Consider the following 23,501-nt stretch of genomic DNA (forward strand, 5'->3'; position numbering starts at 1 on the left):
CCCCACAAACGCACGGCAAAGCGGCAGCAGCGATGTTCCAAGGCCTCCTTGGGGCCTTATATGCTGAGGTGGAGTCTGGGGCCCGCCCCCAGGCCCAAGGTGGAGAATGGGCCTGCAGGGGGAGCGGTCCTCCCCAAGACTCACCGGCAAAGCGGCAGCAGCAGTGTTCCGGGCCTCCTTGGAGTCTTTTATGCTGGGGTGGAGTCTGGGGCCCGTCCCCAGGCCCAAGATGGAAAATGGGCCTGCAGGGGAAAGAGCCCTCCCCACAAACGCACGGCAAAGCGGCAGCCGAATAGTCCCAGGAAAAAGGTCAGCGCTCAATGACAGCAGCTTTGCGGCTTCACCCCACAGAAAGAGCGTTCGACTCACAGCACTGCGCCAACCCCATCACGCTCCGGAACCCCTTACAAGGTCCCTTTACAATTTCGGGGGGCGCTGATGGTGCCCGCTGAGCCCCACGGCCACAGGCTTCTGCTGCCTGTGGATTTTCGATGAGGGTCTCCGCTTCGCCGTAGCGGACGACCCGTTTCTGCGGAGCTTCCCCTTCACAAAAAGAAGGAGACCGCCATTGCCGTAGGCGCCACCTCCGGAAGTCCTACACAGCTTTTTCTTCTCCTGAAGATAACTCAAGAGGCAATGAAGGTTTAGGACCAAAGTTTTCCTTCTCAGTGGGCTCCCTTCTCAGCTTGACGATCCCATCTGCCCTTCACTTTCCTCTACAGCATGGGCAGAATCTGCCTTCTTGACTGTGGGATTCACAGTTGTTCTCATCCTCTCCATCCACCAGGGCCTGCCATCACCGGCAGCAGAATTCCCCAACCCACCAAGGATTTGAGACCCATCAGGTATCCTCACCTGGTTTAGCCGGCCAGTTGAAGTCGTTCCTGAGATTGCGGCCCATTTTGCTTGCTGACAGCTTCTGGAAGCCACAGGTGAGAGCTGAGTGCAGGGTGGGGACCAATGGTGGGTGGGGACCAATGGTGGATAAATTACCCCCACCAAAGGTACTACCGCTCCCCTAACACCCCAAGACATCCTATAATTATGATATTAAAGACAGATCAGGAATAAATTCATATCTCAAGAAATAACACAACTTCAGGTTGTTAATGAATCAGTACCACATATTCAAGGATGAAGTTTCTGCTAAGTACAGTTATCCATTTGCCTTTAATATCCAGCTTTTTCAGTGCCAGATTAGAATAGTCCTGTGTCAGGAGACGGGCACAAGATCAGGCAGCACATCATTATTATAAGCAGCAATGGGGGTAGGTGTTTCCATCTGGGATTCCCATGCGCCACCTGCTTTCCTTCTGCTTCTCCTGCTCTCTCCATGCAATGTGAGGCATGTAGACTGAGGTCCATTTCCAAGAACAGGAGCTTCCCTGAGCACCCATTCAGCTGACGCCAAGCACCAAGCCTTGTCACTAGTTCTCTGACAGACTCAGACCACAGTCCCTGGAAAAGACGAAGACCTGAGTCTCACAAAATGGTTTATATGGACCTCCTGAGGCCAATGGGATTGTGCAGGTGATTCATAAAGATCTAGAGGTGGAAACTGGGGTGGATGGAGGATTATGATGCAGAGAATGGGAAATGTCCAAAGGAACGATGAACCAGAGAAAGAGAGAGTCTTTTCATAGACAGAGAGCAGCTGCCTTTCCCTTAAGGAAACAATTGATTTGAAAAGGCTGTATTCCAAGTTCATGCTGCTATATTAATGATGACTAAGGATTATGAAAGGTTGCTGATGCATTACTATCATTTGGTGACATTGCATCTTCGTTTCCTCAAAACTGGGAACATGGGTAGGAGGCAGGGGAATGTAGGAGATGTTGAAATAGGAGAAGGTGCTAATGGCGCTTGCTGTGTTCTCTTCCCCTTTCTTCTCTTCCTTGAAACCCAAACAGGATTTCCTTACCTCCCACTTTAAAGAAGGAGATGGAGAAGACATTCAGAATTCTGAGGGATGGGACACTTTATTTCATAAGGTATAGACATTAAAATGTGTGAAATGTGGAATATGCGTCACTGAATGAGCACACACAGCTCACATCAGCGATCTCAAGAAGGGGAGAAACCATTTAAAGGTATGGAGAGTGAGAAAAGTTTCACTGATAGTGAAAAACTTAGAACACATCAGCGGACTCACACAGGGGGAAAACCACTTAAATGTATGAAGTGTGGAAAGAGCTTTAATGATAATGGAACCCTTAGACAACATCAGCGGACTCACACAGGAGAGAAACCATTTAAATGCATGGAGTGTGGAAAGAGCTTCAGTCAGAGTGGACACCTCAATAAACATCAACGGACTCACACAGGGGAGAAACCATTTGAATGCATGGAGTGCGGAAAGAGCTTCAGTCAGAAAGGATACCTTAGAACACATCAACGGACTCATACAGGGGAGAAACCATATAAATGTATGGAGTGTGGAAAAAGCTTCAGTATAAATGGAAACCTTAGAATACATCAACGGACTCATACAGGGGAGAAACCATATAAATGTATGGAGTGTGGAAGGAGCTTTAGTGATAATGGAAAACTTAGAACACATCAGCGGACTCACACAGGAGAGAAACCATTTAAATGCATGGAGTGTGGAAAGAGCTTCAGTCAGAGTGGAATCCTCAATATACATCAACGGACTCACACAGGGGAGAAACCATATAAATGTATGGAGTGTGGAAGGAGCTTTAGTGATAATGGAAACCTTAGAACACATCAGCGGACTCACACAGGAGAGAAACCATTTAAATGCATGGAGTGTGGAAAAAGCTTCAGTCAGAGTGGTAACCTCAGTATACATCAACGGACTCACACAGGGGAAAAGCCATTTGAATGCCTGGAGTGTGGAAAGTGCTTCAGTCAGAATGGAGATCTTAAATTACACCAGCGGATTCACACAGGGGAGAAACCATATAAATGTATGGAGTGTGGAAAGAGCTTTAGTCAAAATGGAAAGCTTAGAATACATCAACAGACTCACACAGGGGAGAAACCATTTAAATGCATGGAGTGTGGAAAGAGCTTCAGTCATAGTGGACACCTCAATATACATCAACGAACTCACACAGGGGAAAAGCCATTTGAATGCATGGAATGCGGAAAGTGCTTCAGTCAGAGTGGAGACCTTAAATCACACAAGCGGATTCACACAGGGGAGAAACCATATAAATGCATGGAGTGTGGAAAGAGCTTCAGTCATAGTGGACACCTCAATATACATCAACGGACTCACACAAGGGAAAAGCCATTTGAATGCCTGGAGTGCGGAAAGTGCTTTAGTGATAATGGAACCCTTAGAACACATCAGCGGACTCACACAGGAGAGAAACCATTTAAATGCATGGAGTGTGGAAAGAGCTTTAGTGATAATGGAACCCTTAGAACACATCAGCGGACTCACACAGGGGAGAAACCATTTGAATGCATGGAGTGTGGAAAGAGCTTCAGTCAGAGTGGACACCTCAATATACATCAACGGACTCACACAGGGGAGAAACCATTTGAATGCATGGAGTGCGGAAAGAGCTTCAGTCAGAAAGGATACCTTAGAACACATCAACGGACTCATACAGGGGAGAAACCATATAAATGTATGGAGTGTGGAAAGAGCTTCCGTTTAAATGGAAACCTTAGAATACATCAACGGACTCATACAGGGGAGAAACCATATAAATGTATGGGGTGTGGAAACAGCTTTAGTGATAATGGAAGCCTTAGAACACATCAGCGGACTCACACAGGAGAGAAACCATTTAAATGCATGGAATGTGGAAAGAGCTTCAGTTTAAATGGAAACCTTAGAATACATCAACGGACTCACACAGGGGAGAAACCATATAAATGTATGGAGTGTGGAAACAGCTTTAGTGATAATGGAAACCTTAGAACACATCAGCGGACTCACACAGGAGAGAAACCATTTAAATGCATGGAGTGTGGAAAGAGCTTCAGTCAGAGTGGAAACCTCAATATACATCAACGGACTCACACAGGGGAGAAACCATATAAATGTATGGAGTGTGGAAAGAGCTTTAGTGATAATGGATACCTTAGAACACATCAGCGGACTCACACAGGAGAGAAACCATTTAAATCCATGGAGTGTGGAAAGAGCTTCAGTCAGAGTGGACACCTCAATATACATCAACGGACTCACTCTGGGGAGAAACCATTTAAATGCATGGAGTGAGGAAAGAGCTTCAGTCAGAATGGAGACCCTAAATTACACCAGCGGATCCATACAGGAGAGAAACCATTTAAATGTATGGAGTGCGGAAAGAGCATCAGTCAGAGTGGACACCTCAATATGCATCAACGGACTCACACAGGGGAGAAACCATTTAAATGCATGGAGTGCGGAAAGAGCTTTAGGCAGAATGGACACCTTAGAAAACATCAGCATATACACAGGGGAGAAACTGTTTAAATGTATGAACTGTGGAAGGAGCTGCACTCAGAGCGGAACCCTTGATTTCTGTCAACGAACTCACCCAAAAGACAAACCTTATAAATATCAGGAAAGTAGATACAGGTTCAGTCCTAGTGGAAGTTCTAAATCAACAGACTCAGTAACAGGAAGAATTTTAGGAGTTGAAACCCTACAAACATCAACAAACTCAAAGAGGAGAAGCAGTTTAAATGAAAAGATTGCAAAAAGTGCTTTATTTACAATGGAGTGTTTAGGGAACATCCAGGGACTCTCCCAAGGAAGAAGCCATTTAGATGTATGGAGAACGGGACGTTTTCCTTTCAGTGTCCACTCTTTCTTCACAGCAATGAACTCATCAGGAAATCAGTCTGAAACCCACGACGTGTATTTGAAGTGCTTGTGTATATATGTAAAACTGAACAGCAACAAAATTTTGAAGGCAATGTCAAACAATGTGAGTGTAATCTAAGAGGTAAAGTACCTTTTGAGAGATAGGATGAATCTAGTTTGCTGGTGGTGAGTGAGGATTAGGGCTGGGCGATATATTGATATCTTGTCCAATGCTGGTTTCTAGACCACATCGTGATAACATTTGAAGAACAACTGATATGGCAATACACCATGAATCACAGTGTGTATTTCTGGGATGTGCCTGCAAGCAGCGGCAGAAAGCTTTTCTTCGTGAAGTCCCTGCAGATGCTGAGTTGCTGACTTTCCTCCCAGGCAACAGGAAGCGAAACACACACAACCATTGCCCTGCGTCCTTCCAGCCTCTTTCCTCCCTTGCTCCCTTCTGCCAGATTGTGTGCCTGACTTAGATATCCTGCATGCTGTATTTTTTTTACTGCTGAAACTGGGTTTGCTCTCAGAAGCAAAGTTTTGTGCCTCACTGGGGTCCCAGTGAGAACTGTATGCTTTGAAAGCTCAGTAAACTATTACTGAAGAAGTCCTGCTGCCTCTGTGTGGTTTTTTTTTTCATGCATAATTTTTATTGGTTTACATTAATCCAAATACAAAACAAACTATAATATTCCACTTAATGTTTCACAAAATTCTTTTTTTGGGAGTGACTTCCTTCAGCCTTTCCACAAATCGTCCGTACTAATGAAAACAAATAATTCCGCATTTCTTGTTTTGGAATACCATTATTCATTATAGTTCACCTATTTTTCTTTAGATAGTACCCTTTGCTTCTCACAGAGCACCCTTGAAGCCCACTAACGTTATCTGTCCATCGCTTAAGTTTTCCAGATATTTCATAAAACTTTCCCAGTCTTTTGCAAACCTCTGGTCTTTTATATATCTAATTTTCCCTGTCATCTTGTCCATCTCCACATAGTCTAGTAGTTTTGATCTCCAATCCTCAATTGTCGGCAAACCCTCTGATTTCCAATTTTTAGCTAGTGAAACCCTTGCTGCCGTTGTTGCGTACTGAAACAGCTTGTAGTCTTTCCTTTTTATCTCCCTTCCTACCAATCCTAGCAGGAATGCCTCGGGTTTTTTGACGAAAGTATAACTTAGGATTTTCTTCATTTCATTATACACGCTCTCCCAGAACCCTTTAACCTTTTGGCATTCCCACCACTCCTCTGTGTGTTTTTTTGACCTCAGCGTGGGAATTGCTCTACACGTGGCCCCTACCCTGCTGCTACGTGCCTCATGCCCTGGAGTTGGTCTACTCAAGCATGCAAGATGGCATGCACCAGACTCTGTCACCCCACCACTGCATGATTTCAAAACACTACTTATTCAACAGAACTTCATCCCTGCCCCCTGCGCATTCTGAAAAAAACTTGAAATACTGAAATTGAATGGGAGATTTCCCCCCAAGCCTATTTGTAGGATGGGGAAGGTGGGGCTGCAGGTACGAGGGAAGTCTCCTGGTGGGTCTCGTATTCACTCATGAACCCCATGGGCAACCCCAGAGCTCCTGCTTATTCTGGGGTTTGGAGAAGATAGTACTTTTCCATATTCCCAGAAGTTATTATTCAATCCTGCTGCTAGGGAGTATTCCTACCAGAGGACCAGCGTGTATATTACTATCATACTGATTTTACTGCTATGGCTGTTTTTGCTGTCATGGACTGGCTGGCTGGGGGGGGGGGGTGAGGCACCAGCTGGGGAACCCCCAAGGGAAGAAGGCTCAGAGCCTGGGGACTGGTGGTGGGATGGCAATGAGCAGAAAGAGGGAGAAAATTGAGCAGAACGGGAGGGAAGATGTTGCAAGCTTAGGAGGAAACAGGGTTTGGTGAGCAGGAAGAGGCTGTGGCAGAGAGCAGTTTAGGCTCAGAGGGAGGAGAGGAGGGAGCCAGGAGACCCAGAGGAGGCAGGCTGCTGAAGCATCCAGGGAGACGACGACTCCTGCTGTGACCAGCTCCCCTCTCCCCTGGTCTCCTAGAGCACACAGAGAAACCCAGTTCAAACCCCATGATCCTGCACATGATATTAAGAGGGTGTTTCCCTGCCCCCCAACATGCATCACTTTAATCTTGTTGACAGTGAACTGTATTTTCAGCCCATTCACCCCGTTTGGAGAGCTCTTTTTGGTGCTCCTTACAATCTCTCTTTGTTTGAACAATCCTGGACAATTTACTGCCATCAGCAAACTTTGCCCCCTCCCTGCTCACTCCTAACTCTAGATCATTTATGAAGAAGTTGAAAAGCCACGTGATCAATACTGATCTATAGGGGACTCCACTTTCTGCTTCTCTCCATTCACAGGAGTGTTCGTTTATTAGTACGTGTTCCTCCCTCCCCCCATCCTTCTGTGCTGCGGAGGGAACCCTGCGGAAAAGTTCTGGGGTGAATTTCACTTCCCTATACATCCAACACTGCTCAGCATTCAGGAAAATGGAAGAGGAAAGCTGGCCACAATCCAAGAGACTGAGGTCAGCAGAAAGGGAAACAAAGCCTACTCCAAGGGAAGCCGCTTCAGCTTCCAGCCCGTCTGCTCCCACAATGGCTGAAGAAGAATTGCCCTTTGGGAATGGCGGAGCTGAATGGAAGTGGGCGAGGAAGCCCCACAATCGCTCCTGCTGGAGGAATAGGGGCACTGACACCTATACTCAAAGGTGATGACCCGGTCCTTTAGGGGCACTGTTACGCCATCAGGAACCGGGAGTCCCCCACACCTGCCTCCCTCGTCTGGATTCAACCTCAATCTCTTAGCTGCCATCCATCCTCCAACCACCTCCAGAAAGGCACACAGGGAATTCACTGCCTTCACTGGTTCCATTTAAAAGAGAGGAAGAGATGGGAGGAGCCTCTCCATTGTCTTTTCCTTCACAAATTCTGTCTTAAGGGCACATTTAAGATATGAATAGGGTGTGAGGCTGTGACCTGGCACAGTTACTAAGTATTTATCATTGCAAAAGACTGGCCAGGCTCCCCAGGCAATCCAATCAAGTGACCATTAACAGGTAACCTGGCAGGCAGGAGGTAAACAAACCACTCAGGTTTCTGATGTAGACCGCCCTTTCTGTGATGTATGCATGATGTTTCTGGGGGTGGTCTTGGACTTCAGGGAGGGAATTTAAAATGTCTATATAAGGGCAGGCACACTTTTGTTCTGGGTTCCTCCTCCTCTGCGGGTGAGGGGAGCACCCTGTTGCAACAGATCAATAAAGATCAGGCTTACTAGCTGCTTTGCTTCTCAATATTCTCTGGTTGGCCCCTGTTATTTTCTCCCCATTTCCCACAATACATTTTTTCACAGCAACATCCACACATCCCAAATGTGTCACAAAGTAGTTTTGGTGGAGTCATATAACTGTCCCCCCCATCCTGGTCTGAAGAGCACCAATACCTAAAGCACGGGCGCACGGCTCGTGGCGTAGAGTGGGGGAAGGAAGGATTTTGCAATATAAACATTGTGGGGTGGGGGACCCCAATTTGTAATTGGATTGCCAGCATCAGCCCCTCCCCCACTCTCCTGATCCACAGGAGGAAAACGGGAAGGGAATAACCTTCCTCCCCGCCCCCTCTCTATTCCTCCCCTCCCCTCCCGGCACATCCTCCTCCCACCCCGCCCCCACAACCCCAAATCCCCTCCCCAATATGTTGCTCCTCCTCCTCGCCATCCGACCTCTCTTCCGGGAATGGGGGGGATGAGCCCCCCTCCCAACCTGCCTGCTTCTCCCGCAAGTGGAGCTTCTGCGCTGGATTGCTGCTCTGCCCCGTAGCTCTAGGGGCGCGCGCTTTCGGAAAGGGGAGGAGGGGCGGCAGGGGAGGGGACCCCCCCCGTGGATTTTGCAGGAAAGGAAAGGAGAATCTGGAGCGAGGAGAAAGAGGTAAAGGGGTTGCGGGGGGGGGGAGAGAAGGACCCAAAGACCCCCGCCAGCTCCCCAAAGCGCCTTTCGCGGGCCCCATAGGCACGGGCTGGATCCCTGCACGCGTGCTGCGAAGGGGGCTTTCCTTGGCCCCTTAGGCGCCCTGGAAGGGGCGGACATGGTGCCCTCACCCAGGAGGTCCTTACGAAGTCCTCCTTGCCCCGTTTCCCCCACGCAGGCATCCCTGGGGCCCTGTGGGATCTGCACGGAGAGAGGCGGGCCATGAAAGGGTTAACGGGCGCGAGGGACGCCTGGATAGAGACCCCCGTGTGGCTGATGTTGGGGGGGTGTCCTCTGAATGGAGAGATGGGGCGTGAAGGGTGAGGGGTGAGCCTCGCCAAGGCGGCCTCTGGGTGCAGGGGAGACTCAATGAAAGAGGGAGGGGGTCGTGGAAGTCGGGGGGGGAGCATCCCTGGGGCGGGGAAGGGCAGCAATGGGGGGGGGCGGGGAGAGAGAGACACAGGAAGACCAGTCCTTGGGGAGACGTCTCCATCGTGGTGCCCGCGGGGAATCTCTGGAGGGGCCTCCTTGGCTTCCCCATCCAGCCCAGGAATCGGCCACTCCTTCAAAGCGACTAGAGAGGGATCCCTGGAAAGTGGGGGGGGTCCTGTCCCCCCTTCCCTTCCTTCCTGCAATCTCCATCCTCTGCCCAGTCCAACCTTGGCTCCTCTTGGAGAGGAGAGGAAATCCCGAGAGGAAGAGGGGAGGGGGGAGGCCTTCTCGGAAGCGGCTCTTGGTTTCCGCAATCCCACCCAGGAAGCAGCCAGAAACCTTTTCCTCTCTCTCAGGCTTCCATCTTTATTGTCTTTTCCACTGCCTGTTTCATTGAGGATGAGGATAATGTACACCTGTCATCAGAAACAGGGGTGCAGAGTCCATCAGGCTTGATATAGAAGTTGCACCTCAAAAGCATTTTTGTTCCTCTTATTCTTTGTAGGCAGTGTCAGAGTGACTGACAAGCTGAGATACAACCCATCAGTATCCGATGATAGTGATTGCATGAATCTTCCCAGTCAAAGGACCCATTTTCATGATAGACAGTGCCTGGGGCTGGAGGCTCTACATACAGGGTGTGCCTATACAGGCCAAAGACTGCCAGTATTAGCACAGATGAGCTGTGTGACCTTCCCAAATTTACAGACTGTATGCAAATGAGAGTTTGTGGGTGGGATTACAGTTTACGACAACCCTGTGATTTTCTCCACCCTTAACATTTCGTGAGCTGATATTGCACTACGAATTCCAAAATAACTACAGAAAATCACAATGTAATAAGAATGATTGCAGTATTTATATCCTGTCCATGTGGTTGGGTTTCCACAGCCACTCTGGCCAGCTTCCAGTACACATAAAAGATGTTAAAACATCAAACATTGAAAACCTCCCAATACAGGTCTACCTTCTACTGTCTTCTAAATGTCAGATAGTTGTTCATTTCCTTGACCTCTGAAGGGAGGGTGTTCCACAGGGTGGGTGCCACCACCCAGAAGGCCCTCTGCCTGGTTCCCTGTAACCTCACTTCTTGCAGGGAGGGAACCAGCAGAAGACCCTCAGAGGAGGACCTCAGTGTTCAGACTGAAGGATGGGGGTGGAGACGCTCCTTCAGGTCTACAGGGCCGAGGCAGTTTAGGGCTTTAGGTCGCAGATCTTGCTGCTCCACAATGATCTCCTACTAGCAGAGTAGGAAAAAACACTCAGAGGCAGCAAAAAATTCATTCAGCAGAGAAATTTAGCACTGAAGGCAAAAGATAGCAAAAACTTAACTTACAGTCAAAACAGCACTCAAGTAAGAAACAGACAAGCAGAGTAGAGAATAGCAGAATAGGAAGTGGGACCAGGCACATTTCAATACTGCAATTTATAAACAATTCCGTGTCAGAGTAACCTTGGGACTGGATAACAAGCCTGGCTCAGTCCAGTTTAAGCCAGCTTCTTCTGGTTCCCCAAAACAAGGAAGGTTCAGCATAACTTCATTACAACTGATCCCACCACCCGCTCTCAGCACAAAGGAAACTCCCTTATCAGCTAAAATGTTCCAGCTGGAGAAAACACCACTTTGAATCACACAGAGTAAAACCACCAGAACCTTCTTGAACCAATAGACTAGGAATGATGTGTATACATTAGATCAACACTTTTCTTTTTCTGAAAAATGCAGCCATGACACTTAAAGGACAGCACCAACAGTGTGAATTGTGCTTGGAAACACACTGGAAGCCAGAGAAGGTCCTTTAGGACCAATGAAATGTGGTCTTGGCGGCAGCTCCCAGTTACTAGTCCAGCTGCCGCATTCTGGATTAGTTGCAGTTTTGGGGTCACCTTCAAAGGTAGCACCATGTAGAGCGCATGGCAGTGGTCCAAGCAGGAGATAACCAGAGCATGCGCCACTTTAGTGAGACAGTGTGCAGGCTGGTAGGGTCTGTCTCTCACCTGTCCCACAGGGACAGTGCTTCCGTCTTGTCAGGATTCAACCTCAATCTGTTAGCCACCATCTATCCTCAGACCACCTACAGGCACCAACACAGGGCATTCACTGGTTCATCTTCACTGGTTCCAATTTAAAAGAGAAGAGCTGGGTATCATCCACATGCGTGTGAACACCAGCCAAAACTCGGCCAGCGGCTTCATATAGATATTAAAAAGCATGGGGAGAGGACAGAGCCCTGAGGCACCCCACAAGTGAGCACCCAGGGGCCTGAACACTCATCCCCCAACACCACTTTCTGGACATGGCCCAGGAGGAAGGAGGGGAACCACTGCACAGCAGTGCCCCCAGCTCCCCTAGAGGGTCCAGAAGGATACCATGGTCAAAGGTCTCCAAAGCAGAGATCCAGCAGAACCAGGAAAGAGCTTTGCCCTTGGTCTCTAGCCTATTGGAGATCATCAACCAGCACAACCAGGGCAGTTTCTGTCGTATGATGAGGCCTGAATCCCAATTGGAAGGATAATGGTGGCAGAAGCTTTTCTGGTCCTGCACCCCCAAAAGCTCCAAGCACAAGACTTTCATTAGCTTTGAAGGGGCCATCGGATGCTTGGTGGTCTTTTCTTCAAAAGACAAATATTTCGAATACTTTTACAGTGATTGCGATATACATCGGCTTTCCGTGTTCCTGCAGTGCACCAAAAATCAGTTTACATAATCGGCTGTCCTCGGATAGCGAGGGCTAACCTCAGACTCACTGTGCACATTTGCAAGGTTGAAGAGGCTTAGAAGAGAGCCAGCAACCTCTGGCAAGATCTGGAGTTCTTGCACCCCCAAATTAATGCTCCTGGGTTAAACCACTGAGCCCAGGGCTTGCTGATCAGAAGGTCGGCGGTTCGAATCCCCATGACTGGGTGAGTTCCCGTTGCTTGGTCCCTGCTCCTGCCCACCTAGGAGTTTGAAAGCATGTCAAAGTGCAAGTAGATTAATAGGTACCACTCCAGCGGGAAGGTAAACGGCGTTTCCGTGTGCTGCTCTGGTTCACCAGAAGAGGCTTAGTCATGCTGGCCACATGACCCGGAAGCTGTACACCGGCTCCTCGGCCAATAAAGCGAGATGAGCGCCGCAACCCCCGAGTCGGCCATGAGTGGACCTAATGGTCAGGGGTCCCTTTACCTTTTTATGATGCAAATAGTGCTTCGTTTTCCTTGTTCCACATTGGAGAGAGTTTGATACCCTAAAATTCAATAAACAGATTTTCACACAACCAACTGTTCAGGACATGCTGGCGGACAGCGATGATCAAATTACTGTAATAGCGGCCGAATTTTTAAGAGCTGTCCATGAAGAAAGAATGGGCCATGATAAAGAGACTTAGTGGTTTTTAATGGTAGGTGATGTTGCTGCGTGGTATTATTATTCTATATTATATTGTATTGTGTTATTTATGTACATCGTTTAATTTCTGGGAGTTAAGAATAGGACTGGGATAAATTGTGTGTGCTGTGCCCGTATTTTATACAGTTTGTATATGATGTTTGTTTGTTACTGTGTGGTGTGCTATGCCTAATAAAGGATTTTGAATTGATACACAAGTCTGAGCTCATCGCTCCCCCTGAAACTGCTGTGCTAGCAGCACTGCCTGGGCAGTGTGTTTGGGGGTTCAGGGCTCCCTAGAGAACAAGAGCCCCTTCTCAGCCTGGCTTATATGGTCCCAAGGAAAGCAGAGCAGTACTTTTGGCACCAGCTTGGCTGCAGGAGTGGCTGGAAGGAGGTGTGCAGGACACCATCCAACCATCTTAGAGACTCCACTCTGGATTTGTGTGAGTTTTTCTTTTCCTGAAGATAACTCACAAGGCAGCAAAGGGTTAGGGCCAGAGTTTTCGTTCTCGATGGGCTTCCTTCCCAGGTTGATGAACCCCATCTGCCCTTCACTTTCCTCTGCAGCATGGGCAGAATCTGCCTTCTTGACTGTGGGATTCACTGTTTTTCTCCTCTCCATCCACCAGGGTCTGCCTTCACCTGCAGCCGAATTCCCCAACCCACCAAGGATTTGAGACCCATCAGCTATCCTCACCTGGTTTAGCCGGCCGGTTGAAGCCGTTCCTGGGATTGTGGCCACTGTTGCATGCTGACAGCTTCTGGAAGCCACAGGTGAGAGCTGAGTGCAGGGTGGGGACCAATGGTGGATAAATTACCCCATAGGTTGCATGACATTTCCCCCACCAAAGGTACTACCGCTCCCCTAACACCCCATGACATGTTATGATTATGATATTTAAGACAGAAGAGGAATAAATTCATGTCCACAGAAATAGCACAACGTCAGGCCATAAATAAATCAATAGTACATTTTCAAGGTACTATATATTCCACTAAGTACAGTTTATCTATTTGCCTTGAATATTGCCTTTAAAGTGTCATTTCAGGATAGACCTGCGTCAGAAGACGGGCAGAAGATCAGAGAGCACATCATTTTTAAAAATATCATGCTGCTTTATTAACATTGATTGAGGATTTTGAAAGTTGCTCATTAATTACTATCATTTGATGACATTGCAATTGTTACGATATAGAAGCAATGCAGCTGCAAACTGCTAGCTTGAAAGCAAAACATAATGGGAATGTTGGGACTGTCCATGGGAAACAGTCCAGTGCGAAGCACCAGAATTAGCTCAGAGTGTAATATGAGCTCTTCCGTTTCTTCTGGTTCAGGAAGTGTTTGTCACTAGACTGCTGGAGCTTGAAGAGAGCACTCATGTTTTTGTAATGCTGCAAAGACAGAAATAAAAGCATGTAAACACATTTCTGTCTATCTCTTTCCCCTGCCGGGGGGGCAGGAAAGGGGGGGGTGTTCTTCCCACGTTTGAGAAGAATCGCTTATCGAGACCTAGCCTGGATCTTGCTGGGGAATGCAGCCAGGGAGGTCAACAGGAGATCAAGCCTGGTGCTTGGGAGAGTTGCCGGTTTCTCCTGATAAAGGCTTGATTTCCGACATCAACTTCACTTCCTAAAAATTGGGAACATGGGTAGGAGGTGGGGGAATGTAGGAGACGTTGAAATAGGAGAAGGTGCTAATGGCGGCTGATCTGTTCTCTTTCCCTTTGTTCTCTTCCTTGAAACCCAAACAGGATTTCCATTCCTCCCACTCTGAAGAAGGTGATGGAGTAGAGAGTCAGAATTCCGAGAGATGGGACACCTTTAATTTCATTAGGAATACAAGAAGAAGAGTTTGGATTTGATATCCCGCTTTATCAATACCCTAAGGAGTCTCAAAACGGCCAGCATTCTCCTTTCTCTTCCTCCCCCACAATAAACACTATGTGAGGTGAGTGGGGTTGATAGACTTCCTTGAAAGAAGTGTGACTAGCCCAAGGTCACCCAGCAGCTGCATTTGGAGGAGTGGAGACGCGAACCCGGTTCACCAGATTATAAGTCCAACGCTCTTAACCACTACACCACACTGGCTCTCATAGAAATTAAAATGTGGGAAATGTGGGATATACTTCATTGAATGAGCACATATAGTTCACATCAATGACCTCCAACAGGGGATAAACCATTTAAAGCTATGGGGAGTGGAAAAAGTTTCACTGATAGTGGAAAACTTGGAACACATCAATGGACTCACATGGACAGAAAACGATTTAAATGCAAGGAGTGTGGGAAGAACTTCAGTCAGAATGGAAACCTTAAATTACACCAATGGACTCATACCGGTGAAAAACCATTTAAATGCATGGAGTGCGGAAAGAGCTTCAGTCAGAATGGAGACCTTAAATTACACCAATGGACTCATACCGGTGAAAAACCATTTAAATGCCTGGAGTGCGGAAAGAGCTTTAGTGATAATGGAAAACTTAGAAGACATCAACGGACTCACACAGGAGAAAAACCATTTAAATGTATGGAGTGTGGGAAGAACTTCAGTCAGATTGGAAACCTTAAATTACACCAACGGACTCACACTGGTGAAAAACCATTTAAATGCATGGAGTGCGGAAAGAGCTTCAGTCAGAATGGAGACCTTAAATTACACCAATGGACTCATACCGGTGAAAAACCATTTAAATGCACGGAGTGTGGGAAGTGCTTCAGTAAGAGTGGAAACCTCAATATACATCAACGGATTCACACAGGGGAGAAACCATTTAAATGCCTGGAGTGCGGAAAGAGCTTTAGTGATAATGGAAAACTTAGAAGACATCAACGGACTCACACAGGAGAAAAACCATTTAAATGTATGGAGTGTGGAAAGAGTTTTAGTGAGAATACAAGCCTTAGAATTCACCAACGGACTCACACAGGGGAGAAACCATATGAATGTATGGAGTGTGGGAAGAGCTTCAGTAAGAGTGGAAACCTTAGAACACATCAACGGACTCACACAGGGAAGAAAACATTTAAATGCATGGAGTGTGGAAAGAGCTTCAGTCAGAATGCAAACCTTAAATTACACCAACGGACTCACACCGGTGAAAAACCATTTAAATGCATGGAGTGTGGGAAGAGCTTCAGGAAGAATGGACAGCTTAGAACACATCAACGGACTCACACAGGGGAGAAACCATTTAAATGCATGGAGTGTGGGAGGAGCTTCAGTAAGAGTGGACACCTTAGAACACATCAACGGACTCACACAGGAGAGAAACCATTCAAATGCATGGAGTGCGGAAAGAGCTTCAGTCAGATTGGAAACCTTAGAACACACCAACGGACTCACACCGGTGAAAAACCATTTAAATGCATGGAGTGTGGGAAGAGCTTCAGTAAGAGTGGACACCTCAATATACATCACCGGACTCACACAGGGCCAGAAACCATTTAAATGCATGGAGTGCGGAAAGAGCTTTAGTTTGAATGCAACCCTTAGAAGACATCAACAGACTCACACAGGGGAGAAACTTTTTAAATGTATGGCGTGTGGTAGGTGCTGCAGTCAGAGCGGAACCCTTGATTTTCGTCAACAAACTCACACAAAAGACAAACCATATAAATGTCAGGAAAGTAGGTAGAGGTTCAGTCCTAGTGGAAGTCCTACATCCACAGACTCATGGACAGGAAGAGCTTTAATAGTTGAAACCCTACAAACCAGCAACAACTCAAAGCAGAGCAGCAGTTTAAATGGAAAGATTGCAGAAAGTGCTTTACTTATAACAGAGTGTTTATGAAACATGTTTGGACTCTCAGAGGCGAGAACTCATTTAGATGTATGGAGTGTGGGATGTCTTCCTCTCAGAGTCCACTCTTTTCTTCACAGCAATGAACTCAGCAGGAAATCAGTCTTAAATACATGGTGTGTATGTGAACTTTTATTTTACACCATGAAGGGTTAGGGACTTGACTCAAGGCAGCCAACACCCCTGCAGCTCCAGCCAGACCTACCCAGTTGGCATGCCAACCTTGATGGTCCTAGACAGAGGATCATTGCACTCACAAAGGACCTGCATATGGGAGTGGATTCAGCATGGACTGAAACAAAGGACAGTGGTCAGCTCTTCCTTCTGGAGACAGGAAACTGCAAACTCCCCTTTGTCTTCTGGAAAGTACTCATGGGGGGGGGGGAGGAGGAACCAGCCAAGTGACAAGACCCTCAGATTACCACCACAACTCCTCCCTAAACCCCTCCTTTTTGTGATGGGGCCCAGGAGGACTCCCCTGAGTGAGTGCTTGAGGGCCCTGCTCTTGCCACTTACCATCTGGCCTGGGGCGGGGCCTGAAGCCTCATAAGGACTGCCTGCTGCCTGCTGCCTGCTGCCCAGGAGGACTCCCCTGAGTGAGTGCCTGAGGGCCCTGCTCCTTCCTGCCACTTACCACCTGGCCCAGGGCGGGGCCTGACAGGCCTCACTAGGAAAGTTGTTACTGCCGGAGGGGCACAGAGTGTTTTTAAATGTTTTTAAAAATTTCTTTGGATTTTTTTGTATGTGGGGGGTGGGGGTGGGATGGATGTTTGGTTGGGCTTGGGGAATTATTTTTTTATTTTGATGTTTTTGTAATTTTTACATTTTTCTTACGCACAGGTTTCTCTTACGCACAGCAACCCAGGTCATGTGGGCGGGGATGGGGGGTTGCAGTGATTTTTAGGAAGTCATTAGTTTGCACCAGGCGTCCTATTGGGAAGACCCAGTTTTCCGAGTGCATGTTCTGGAAGTTGGGCAATAGGGGCAGTACTGGATACCTTTTGGTGTACCAACCTCCCCGCTGCACCAAGGATTCCCTGCCCGAGCTGCTTCAGGTCGTGGCGGATGTTCTCCTGGAGACACCTAGCTTGGTCGTCCTAGGGGATTTTAACATCCATGCCGACACGACCTTACAAGGGGCCGCTCGGGACTTCGTGGAAAGCATGGCCTCCATGGGGCTGTCCCTGAATAAGTTTGGCCCAACTCATAGCCGCGGACATGCCTTGGACCTGGTGTTTACCTCTATGGATGTTGGTGATCTGACACTAAGTAAAAGCGAAACGAAAGAAGTGCCATGGTCAGATCACTTCCTGGTGCAACTGGACTTCTCTGCGACCCACCCCTCTGCAGGGAGGTAGGACCAATTCGGATGGTCCGCCCCCACCACTTAATGGATCCAAATGGTTTCCAGAGAGTGGTAGGGGATGCTTTATCCCATGTTGATGGCCTTTCAGCTGATTCCCTGGTGGCCCGCTGGAATGTGGAGTTAACCAGGGCTATTGACTGTTTGGCTCCGAAGCGCCCTCTCCGATTGCATGGAGCCCGGAGAGCCTCGTGGTTTTCCACAGATCTGAGGGCAATGAAACAATCGTTGAGACGGATAGAGCGCCGGTGGCGGATAACTCATTCCGAATCTGACCCGACACAGGTTAGAGCTCAACGTCGAGCCTACCAAGTGGCGATAGCAACGGCGAATAAGACTTTCTTCACCGCCTCTATTGCATCTGCAGAAAACAGCAGCAGGAGACTTTTTCAGGTGGTTCACAATTTAGCGGAACCACCTGCAACATCGGGACGCAGTACGGGCCACATGTTCTCCTGCAATGATTTTGCAAAGTTTTTTGCAGATAAAATCGCTCAGATTCAGGAAGAAGTAGACTCCACCGTGGGAGCAGGGCCGGGGCGGGAGAGTGCTAGAGTCCTGTCTAGTCAAGTTGTGTGGGATCAATTCCAATCTGTTACCTCCGAGGATGTGGACAGGCTGCTTGGACGAGTGAAGCCAACCACCTGTCTCCTGGATCCTTGCCCATCCTGGCTTATAAAAGCTAGCCAGGAAGGACTGGGCGATGGGCTTCGTGGGGTGGTGAATGCTTCCCTCCGTGAGGGAGCCTTCCCAGACCCGCTGAAAGAGGCGGTTATTAAACCGCTTCTTAAAAAACCATCTTTAGATGCGGCCACGATGGCCAATTATCGCCCAGTCTCAAACCTTCCATTCTTGGGCAAGGTGATTGAGCGAGTGGTTGCTGAACAACTCCAGGCACGCCTGGAAGAAGCGGACCATTTGAATCCCTTCCAGTCGGGATTCAGGCCTCATCATGGGACTGAAACTGCCTTGGTCGCACTGATTGATGATCTCCGGCGGGCTAGGGACAAAGGTGAGAGCTGTTTCCTAGTTCTGCTGGATCTCTCAGCAGCGTTTGATACCATCAACCATAACATCCTTCTGGACCGTCTTGAGGGGCTGGGAGCTGGGGGCACTGTCATACAGTGGTTCCGCTCCTTCCTCCTGGGCCGTGTTCAGAAAATGGTGGGGGGGATGAGTGTTCAGACCCCTGGGCTCTCACTTGTGGGGTGCCTCAGGGTTCTGTCCTCTCCCCCATGCTTTTCAACATTTACATGCAGCCACTGGGAGAGATCATCAGGAGGTCTGGGCTGGGTGTTCATCAGTATGCGGATGATACCCAGCTCTACCTCTCTTTTAAATCAGAACCAGTGAAGGCGGTGAAGGTCCTGTGTGAGTGTCTGGAAGCGGTTGGAGGATGGATGGTGGCTAACAGATTGAGGTTGAATCCTGACAAGACAGAAGTACTGTTTTGGGGGGACAGAAGGCGGGCAGGTGTGGAGGATTCCCTGGTCCTGAATGGGGTAACTGTCCCCCTGAAGGACCAGGTGCGCAGCCTGGGAGTCATTTTGGACTCACAGCTGTCCATGGAGGCACAGGTCAAATCTGTATCCAGGGCAGCTGTTTACCAGCTCCATCTGGTACATAGGCTGAGACCCTATCTGCCTGCGGACTGTCTCGCCAGAGTGGTACATGCTCTGGTTATTTCCCGCTTCGACTACTGCAATGCGCTCTATGTGGGGCTACCTTTGAAGGTGACCCGGAAACTACAACTAATCCAGAATGTGGCAGCTAGACTGGTGACTGGGAGCGGCCGCCGAGACCATATAACACCGGTCTTGAAAGACCTACATTGGCTTCCAGTACGTTTCCGAGCACAATTCAAAGTGTTGGTGCTGACCTTTAAAGCCCTAAACGGCCTTGGTCCAGTATATCTGAAGGAGCATCTCCTTCCCCACCGTTCTGCCCGGACACTGAGGTCCAGCTCCGAGGGCCTTCTGGCGGTTCCCTCACTGCGAGAGGCCAAGTTACAGGGAACCAGGCAGAGGGCCTTCTCGGTAGTGGCGCCCGCCCTGTGGAACGCCCTCCCATCAGATGTCAAAGCGATAAACATCTACCTGACATTCAGAAGACACCTGAAGGCAGCCCTGTTCAGGGAAGTTTTTAATATGTGACATTTTAGTGTATCTTTCATGTTTGTTGGAAGCCGCCCAGAGTGGCTGGGGAAACCCAGCCAGATGGGCGGGGTACAAATAATAAATTATTATTATTATTATTATTATTATTATTATTATTATTATTATTATCATCATCATCATCATCATCATCATCATCACAAAAGACTGGCCAGGCTCCCCAGGCAATCCAATCAAGTGACCATTAAACAGGTAACCTGGCAGGCAGGAGGTAAACAAACCACTCAGATTTCTGCTGTAAACCGCCCTTTCTGTGATGTATGCATGATATATGAAGGGGTGGTCTTGAGCTCCAGGGCAGGGCATTTAAAATGTCTATATAAGGCCTGTGTGCCATTGTTCTGGGTTCCCCCTCCCTCCTGCGTGTGGTGAGTGAGGACCCTGTTGCAACAGATCAATAAAGATCAGGCTTACTAGCTGCTTTGCTTCTCAATATTCTCTGGTTGGCCTCTGTTATTTTCTTCTACCAATAGGGAACCTACGTAAGGACTCTATTTGGGCTCTTGGATATCCCAAAAGGGAAAAAGGGCAGATTTTTTGTTTACAACATTTGCTTGGAACATTTATTTTATATACATTAGACCTTAAAATTCTTACAACAATTGCATATGGTTGCATGAACTTTTAAGACCTCTCCCCATTTCCCACAATACATTTTTTCACAGCATCATCCATACATCACAAATGTGTCACATAGTAGGAGTGTTTGGAATTTAGAAACATGAACCCGTCACCCACCCCTGTCACAACCCCAGTTTCCCACACCTTTTAACTACCCTCTTCCCCAAAAAACCAGAATAGTTTTTACACATCTCCCTATCTGCAAGGCTTTCCTGCGCTTCTCCTTTAAATGCATCAGGATTCAACCCACCATCCCGATGGATTTCTGCCTGGGGCATGTGCTGCCCTTGATCGCCTCCTGCCTCCTACGGGATTATGGAGTCAGGGCGAGCCCTGGATCCACCAATGCTAGAGGAGTCATTAGCCATTGGAAGCAAGTAAACCGTTTAATTTTGGAGATTATTTGACGTTTCAACAGTTTTCTATACAGTATTGGAGAGTCGGAGGACACAGTCCGATTCATGGTATCCGCTTCTTGCTACAATTGTATAGGCTGCTTTTCTGAGCCTCTTTGCTGTTGTGCATGGAAGGTGCCTGTGTCCACGGTCCTTGTCCTGGCCTTAGTCTGAGGCTGTGGTGGGGACTTGGGGTTTTGGGGGAGTCGTATAACTGTCCCCCCTTCCTGGTTTGAAGAGCACCAATACCTAAAACACGGATGGACGACTCGTGGCGTAGAGTGGGGGAAGGAAGGATTTTGCAATATAAAGTGTTATGGAAAAATTTAGGTGTGAGGCTGCTCAGTCCCCCAGCTGGCCGGGCAGAGCCCGTGGGTCCCTGCGGAATAAAGGAAGGAGTCCAGCCAACCGGAGCAAATAGCTGTAGACCAAAGTTTACTGCGCAATAGGTTCAAAAAGCAAATTTGAACCCCGAGGATGGGGTGACAAGGACTTTTAAAACTTTCCCACCATATCCCAGAATACAGTTAATACAGCATCATTGCTACATCACTGACATGTCACAGAAGGGGAGGGGTTAACCTTGGCAAACATGCCCAAAGATTAGCACAAGCAGACATGGGAGGGCAAGACTCAAGTATAAGATTAGCATAGACAAATATGTCTTAAGTACCCACCACCCAAAAGTCCAATAGAACTTCCTTTGCATGTCTGGAGCCTGAGGCGAGTCAGGTGATGAGATTGGGCTTCCTTTGGCTAACAATGAGCCCTGCAATTTTCACCTCTGGGAACTTCCTGGAGTCCTTTTTCAAGGGGAAAATAACTTTGGAATGAAGAAAACTGGGAAAGGAGATGATTTTATACTATTTTTAAAGCTAGGTAACTTCCCTGACCTGTCACGTCGAAAGGATACATTCAGGTATAATATTTATAATATTTAACTTTAAAGATGTGCCCCTCCCCGTAATTTCCGTAACATTTAGACTGTGGGGTGGGGGACCCCACTTTGCAAGTGGATTGCCGGGATCAGCCCCTCCCTTCTCTCCTGATCCACTAGGAAGAGGGGAGGGGGAAAACCTTCCTTCCCCCCCCCCACTAAATTCCTCCCCTCCCGGTACATTGTCGCACCCCGCCCTCACAACCTCAAATTGGTCCCATACGTTGCACCTCTTCCTCCTCCTCGGAATCCGGTTTCTGTTCCGGGAATGGAGGCGTGGGGGTGAGCCCCCCCCAAAAAAGCCTGCCTGCTTCTCCCGCAAGTGGCTCTTCTGCGCCGGATTGGTGCTCTGCGCCGGAGCTCTAGGGGCGCGCTTTTGGAAAGGGGAGGAGGGGCGGCAGGGGAGGACACCCCCCTTCCCCCCCGTGGATATTGCTGCAGGAAAGGAAAGGAGAATCGGGAGCGAGGAGAAAGAGGTAAAGGGGTCGCGGGGGGGGGGGAGAGAAGAACCCAGAGACCCCCTGCCAGCTCCCCAAAGCGCCTTTCGCGGGTCCCATGTCCCATAGGCATGGGCTGGATCCCTGCAAGAGTGCTGCGAAGGGGGCTTTCCTTAGGCGCCCTGGCGGGGGCGGACATGGGACCCCCACCTAGGGGGTCCCTCGAGGACCCCTTGCCCCGTTTCCCCCACTCCCCTCCCGGCACATCCCCCCTCCCCTCCCGGCACATCCTTCTCCCACCCCGCCTCACAACCCCAAATCCCCTCCCCAATATGTTGCTCCTCCTCCTCGCCATCCGACCTTTGTTCCGGGAATAGGGGGGGGGGGGTGAGCCCCCCCAAACTGCCTGCTTCTCCCGGAAGTGGCTCTTCTGCGCCGGATTGGTGCTGTGCACCGTAGCTCTAGGGGCGCGCGCTTTCGGAAAGGGGAGGAGGGGCGGCAGGGGACCCCCCCCCAAACATCGATGTTGCAGGAAAGGAAATGAGAATCGGGATCGAGGACAAAGAGGTAAAGGGGTCGCGGGGGGAGGCGAGAGAAGGATCCAGAGACCCCCGCCAGCTCCCCAGAGCGCCATTCGTGGGTCGCGTCGGCATGGCCTAGATCCCTGCACGCCTGCTGCCCCTTGGCAGCGGCGGACATGGGGTGCCAACGGAGGGAGACACCATGAGGACCCCCTTGCCCCGTTTCCCCCACGCAGGGATCCCTGGAGCCCTGTGGGCTCCGCTTGGAGAAAGGCGGGTCATGAAAGGGTTAACGGGCGCGAGGGACGCCTGGATAGAGACCCCCGTGTGGCTCGTGTTGGGGGGGGGTTGTCCTCTGGATGGAGAGGTGGGGCGCGAAGGGTGAGGGGTGAGCCCCGCCAAGGCAGCCTCTGGGTGCAGGGGAGACTCAGGGAAAGAGGGAGGGGGTCGAGGAAGTGGGGGGGGGAGCATCCCTGGGGCAGGGAAGGGCAGCAGTGGGAGAGAGTGAGAGAGAGAGATACAGAGATACTGGAAGACCAGTCCTTGGGGAGATGTCTCCATCCTGGCGCCCGCCGGGAATCTCCAGAGGGGCCTCCTTGCCTTCTCCCTCCCACCCAAGAATCGGCCACCCCTTCAAGGCGACCAGAGAGGGATCCCTGGAAAGTGGGGGAGGGGTCCAGTC

The 23,501-nt window shown here is 49.1% G+C and overlaps 2 protein-coding genes and 1 long non-coding RNA gene across 16 annotated transcripts in view; 2 read left to right on the forward strand and 1 right to left on the reverse strand.

Moving 5' to 3' along the window:
• The window catches only part of LOC309351813 (uncharacterized protein), a 146,412-nt gene extending 141,720 nt beyond the window's left edge, over positions 1 to 4,692 (forward strand). For 8 of the 9 annotated variants that reach the window (XM_081879814.1, XM_081879815.1, XM_081879813.1 and 5 more), the window contains 2 exons: positions 788 to 932; positions 1,911 to 4,692. In XM_081879814.1, coding sequence (XP_081735940.1) covers positions 2,036 to 4,201 — 2,166 coding nt within the window. In that variant the 5' untranslated portion in view covers positions 788 to 932; positions 1,911 to 2,035 and the 3' untranslated portion in view covers positions 4,202 to 4,692. The remainder of the gene's footprint in view (positions 1 to 787; positions 933 to 1,910) is intronic. The other variant, XM_081879821.1, reaches the window with a different exon arrangement.
• Positions 4,693 to 6,139: 1,447 nt separating this feature from the next.
• The window catches only part of LOC309352084, a 34,449-nt gene continuing 17,087 nt past the window's right edge, over positions 6,140 to 23,501 (reverse strand). Inside the window, exon 2 of the long non-coding RNA XR_014161097.1 lies at positions 6,140 to 7,585. This is a non-coding gene — a long non-coding RNA (uncharacterized lncRNA). The remainder of the gene's footprint in view (positions 7,586 to 23,501) is intronic.
• Positions 8,337 to 23,501, forward strand: part of LOC309351796 (uncharacterized protein) — a 62,613-nt gene continuing 47,448 nt past the window's right edge. For 2 of the 6 annotated variants that reach the window (XM_081879752.1, XM_081879754.1), the window contains exon 1: positions 8,337 to 8,730. The gene's annotated coding sequence lies outside the window, so the exon portion shown is untranslated. Of the gene's footprint in view, positions 8,731 to 13,200; positions 13,346 to 22,294; positions 22,338 to 22,697; positions 22,866 to 23,501 lie in introns of those variants that run through there. The other 4 variants (XM_081879749.1, XR_014160969.1, XM_081879751.1 and 1 more) reach the window with 4 other exon arrangements.

This window comes from Podarcis erhardii (assembly GCF_964252035.2).
Source record: "Podarcis erhardii genome assembly, chromosome: 10".
NCBI lineage: Eukaryota > Metazoa > Chordata > Lepidosauria > Squamata > Lacertidae > Podarcis > Podarcis erhardii.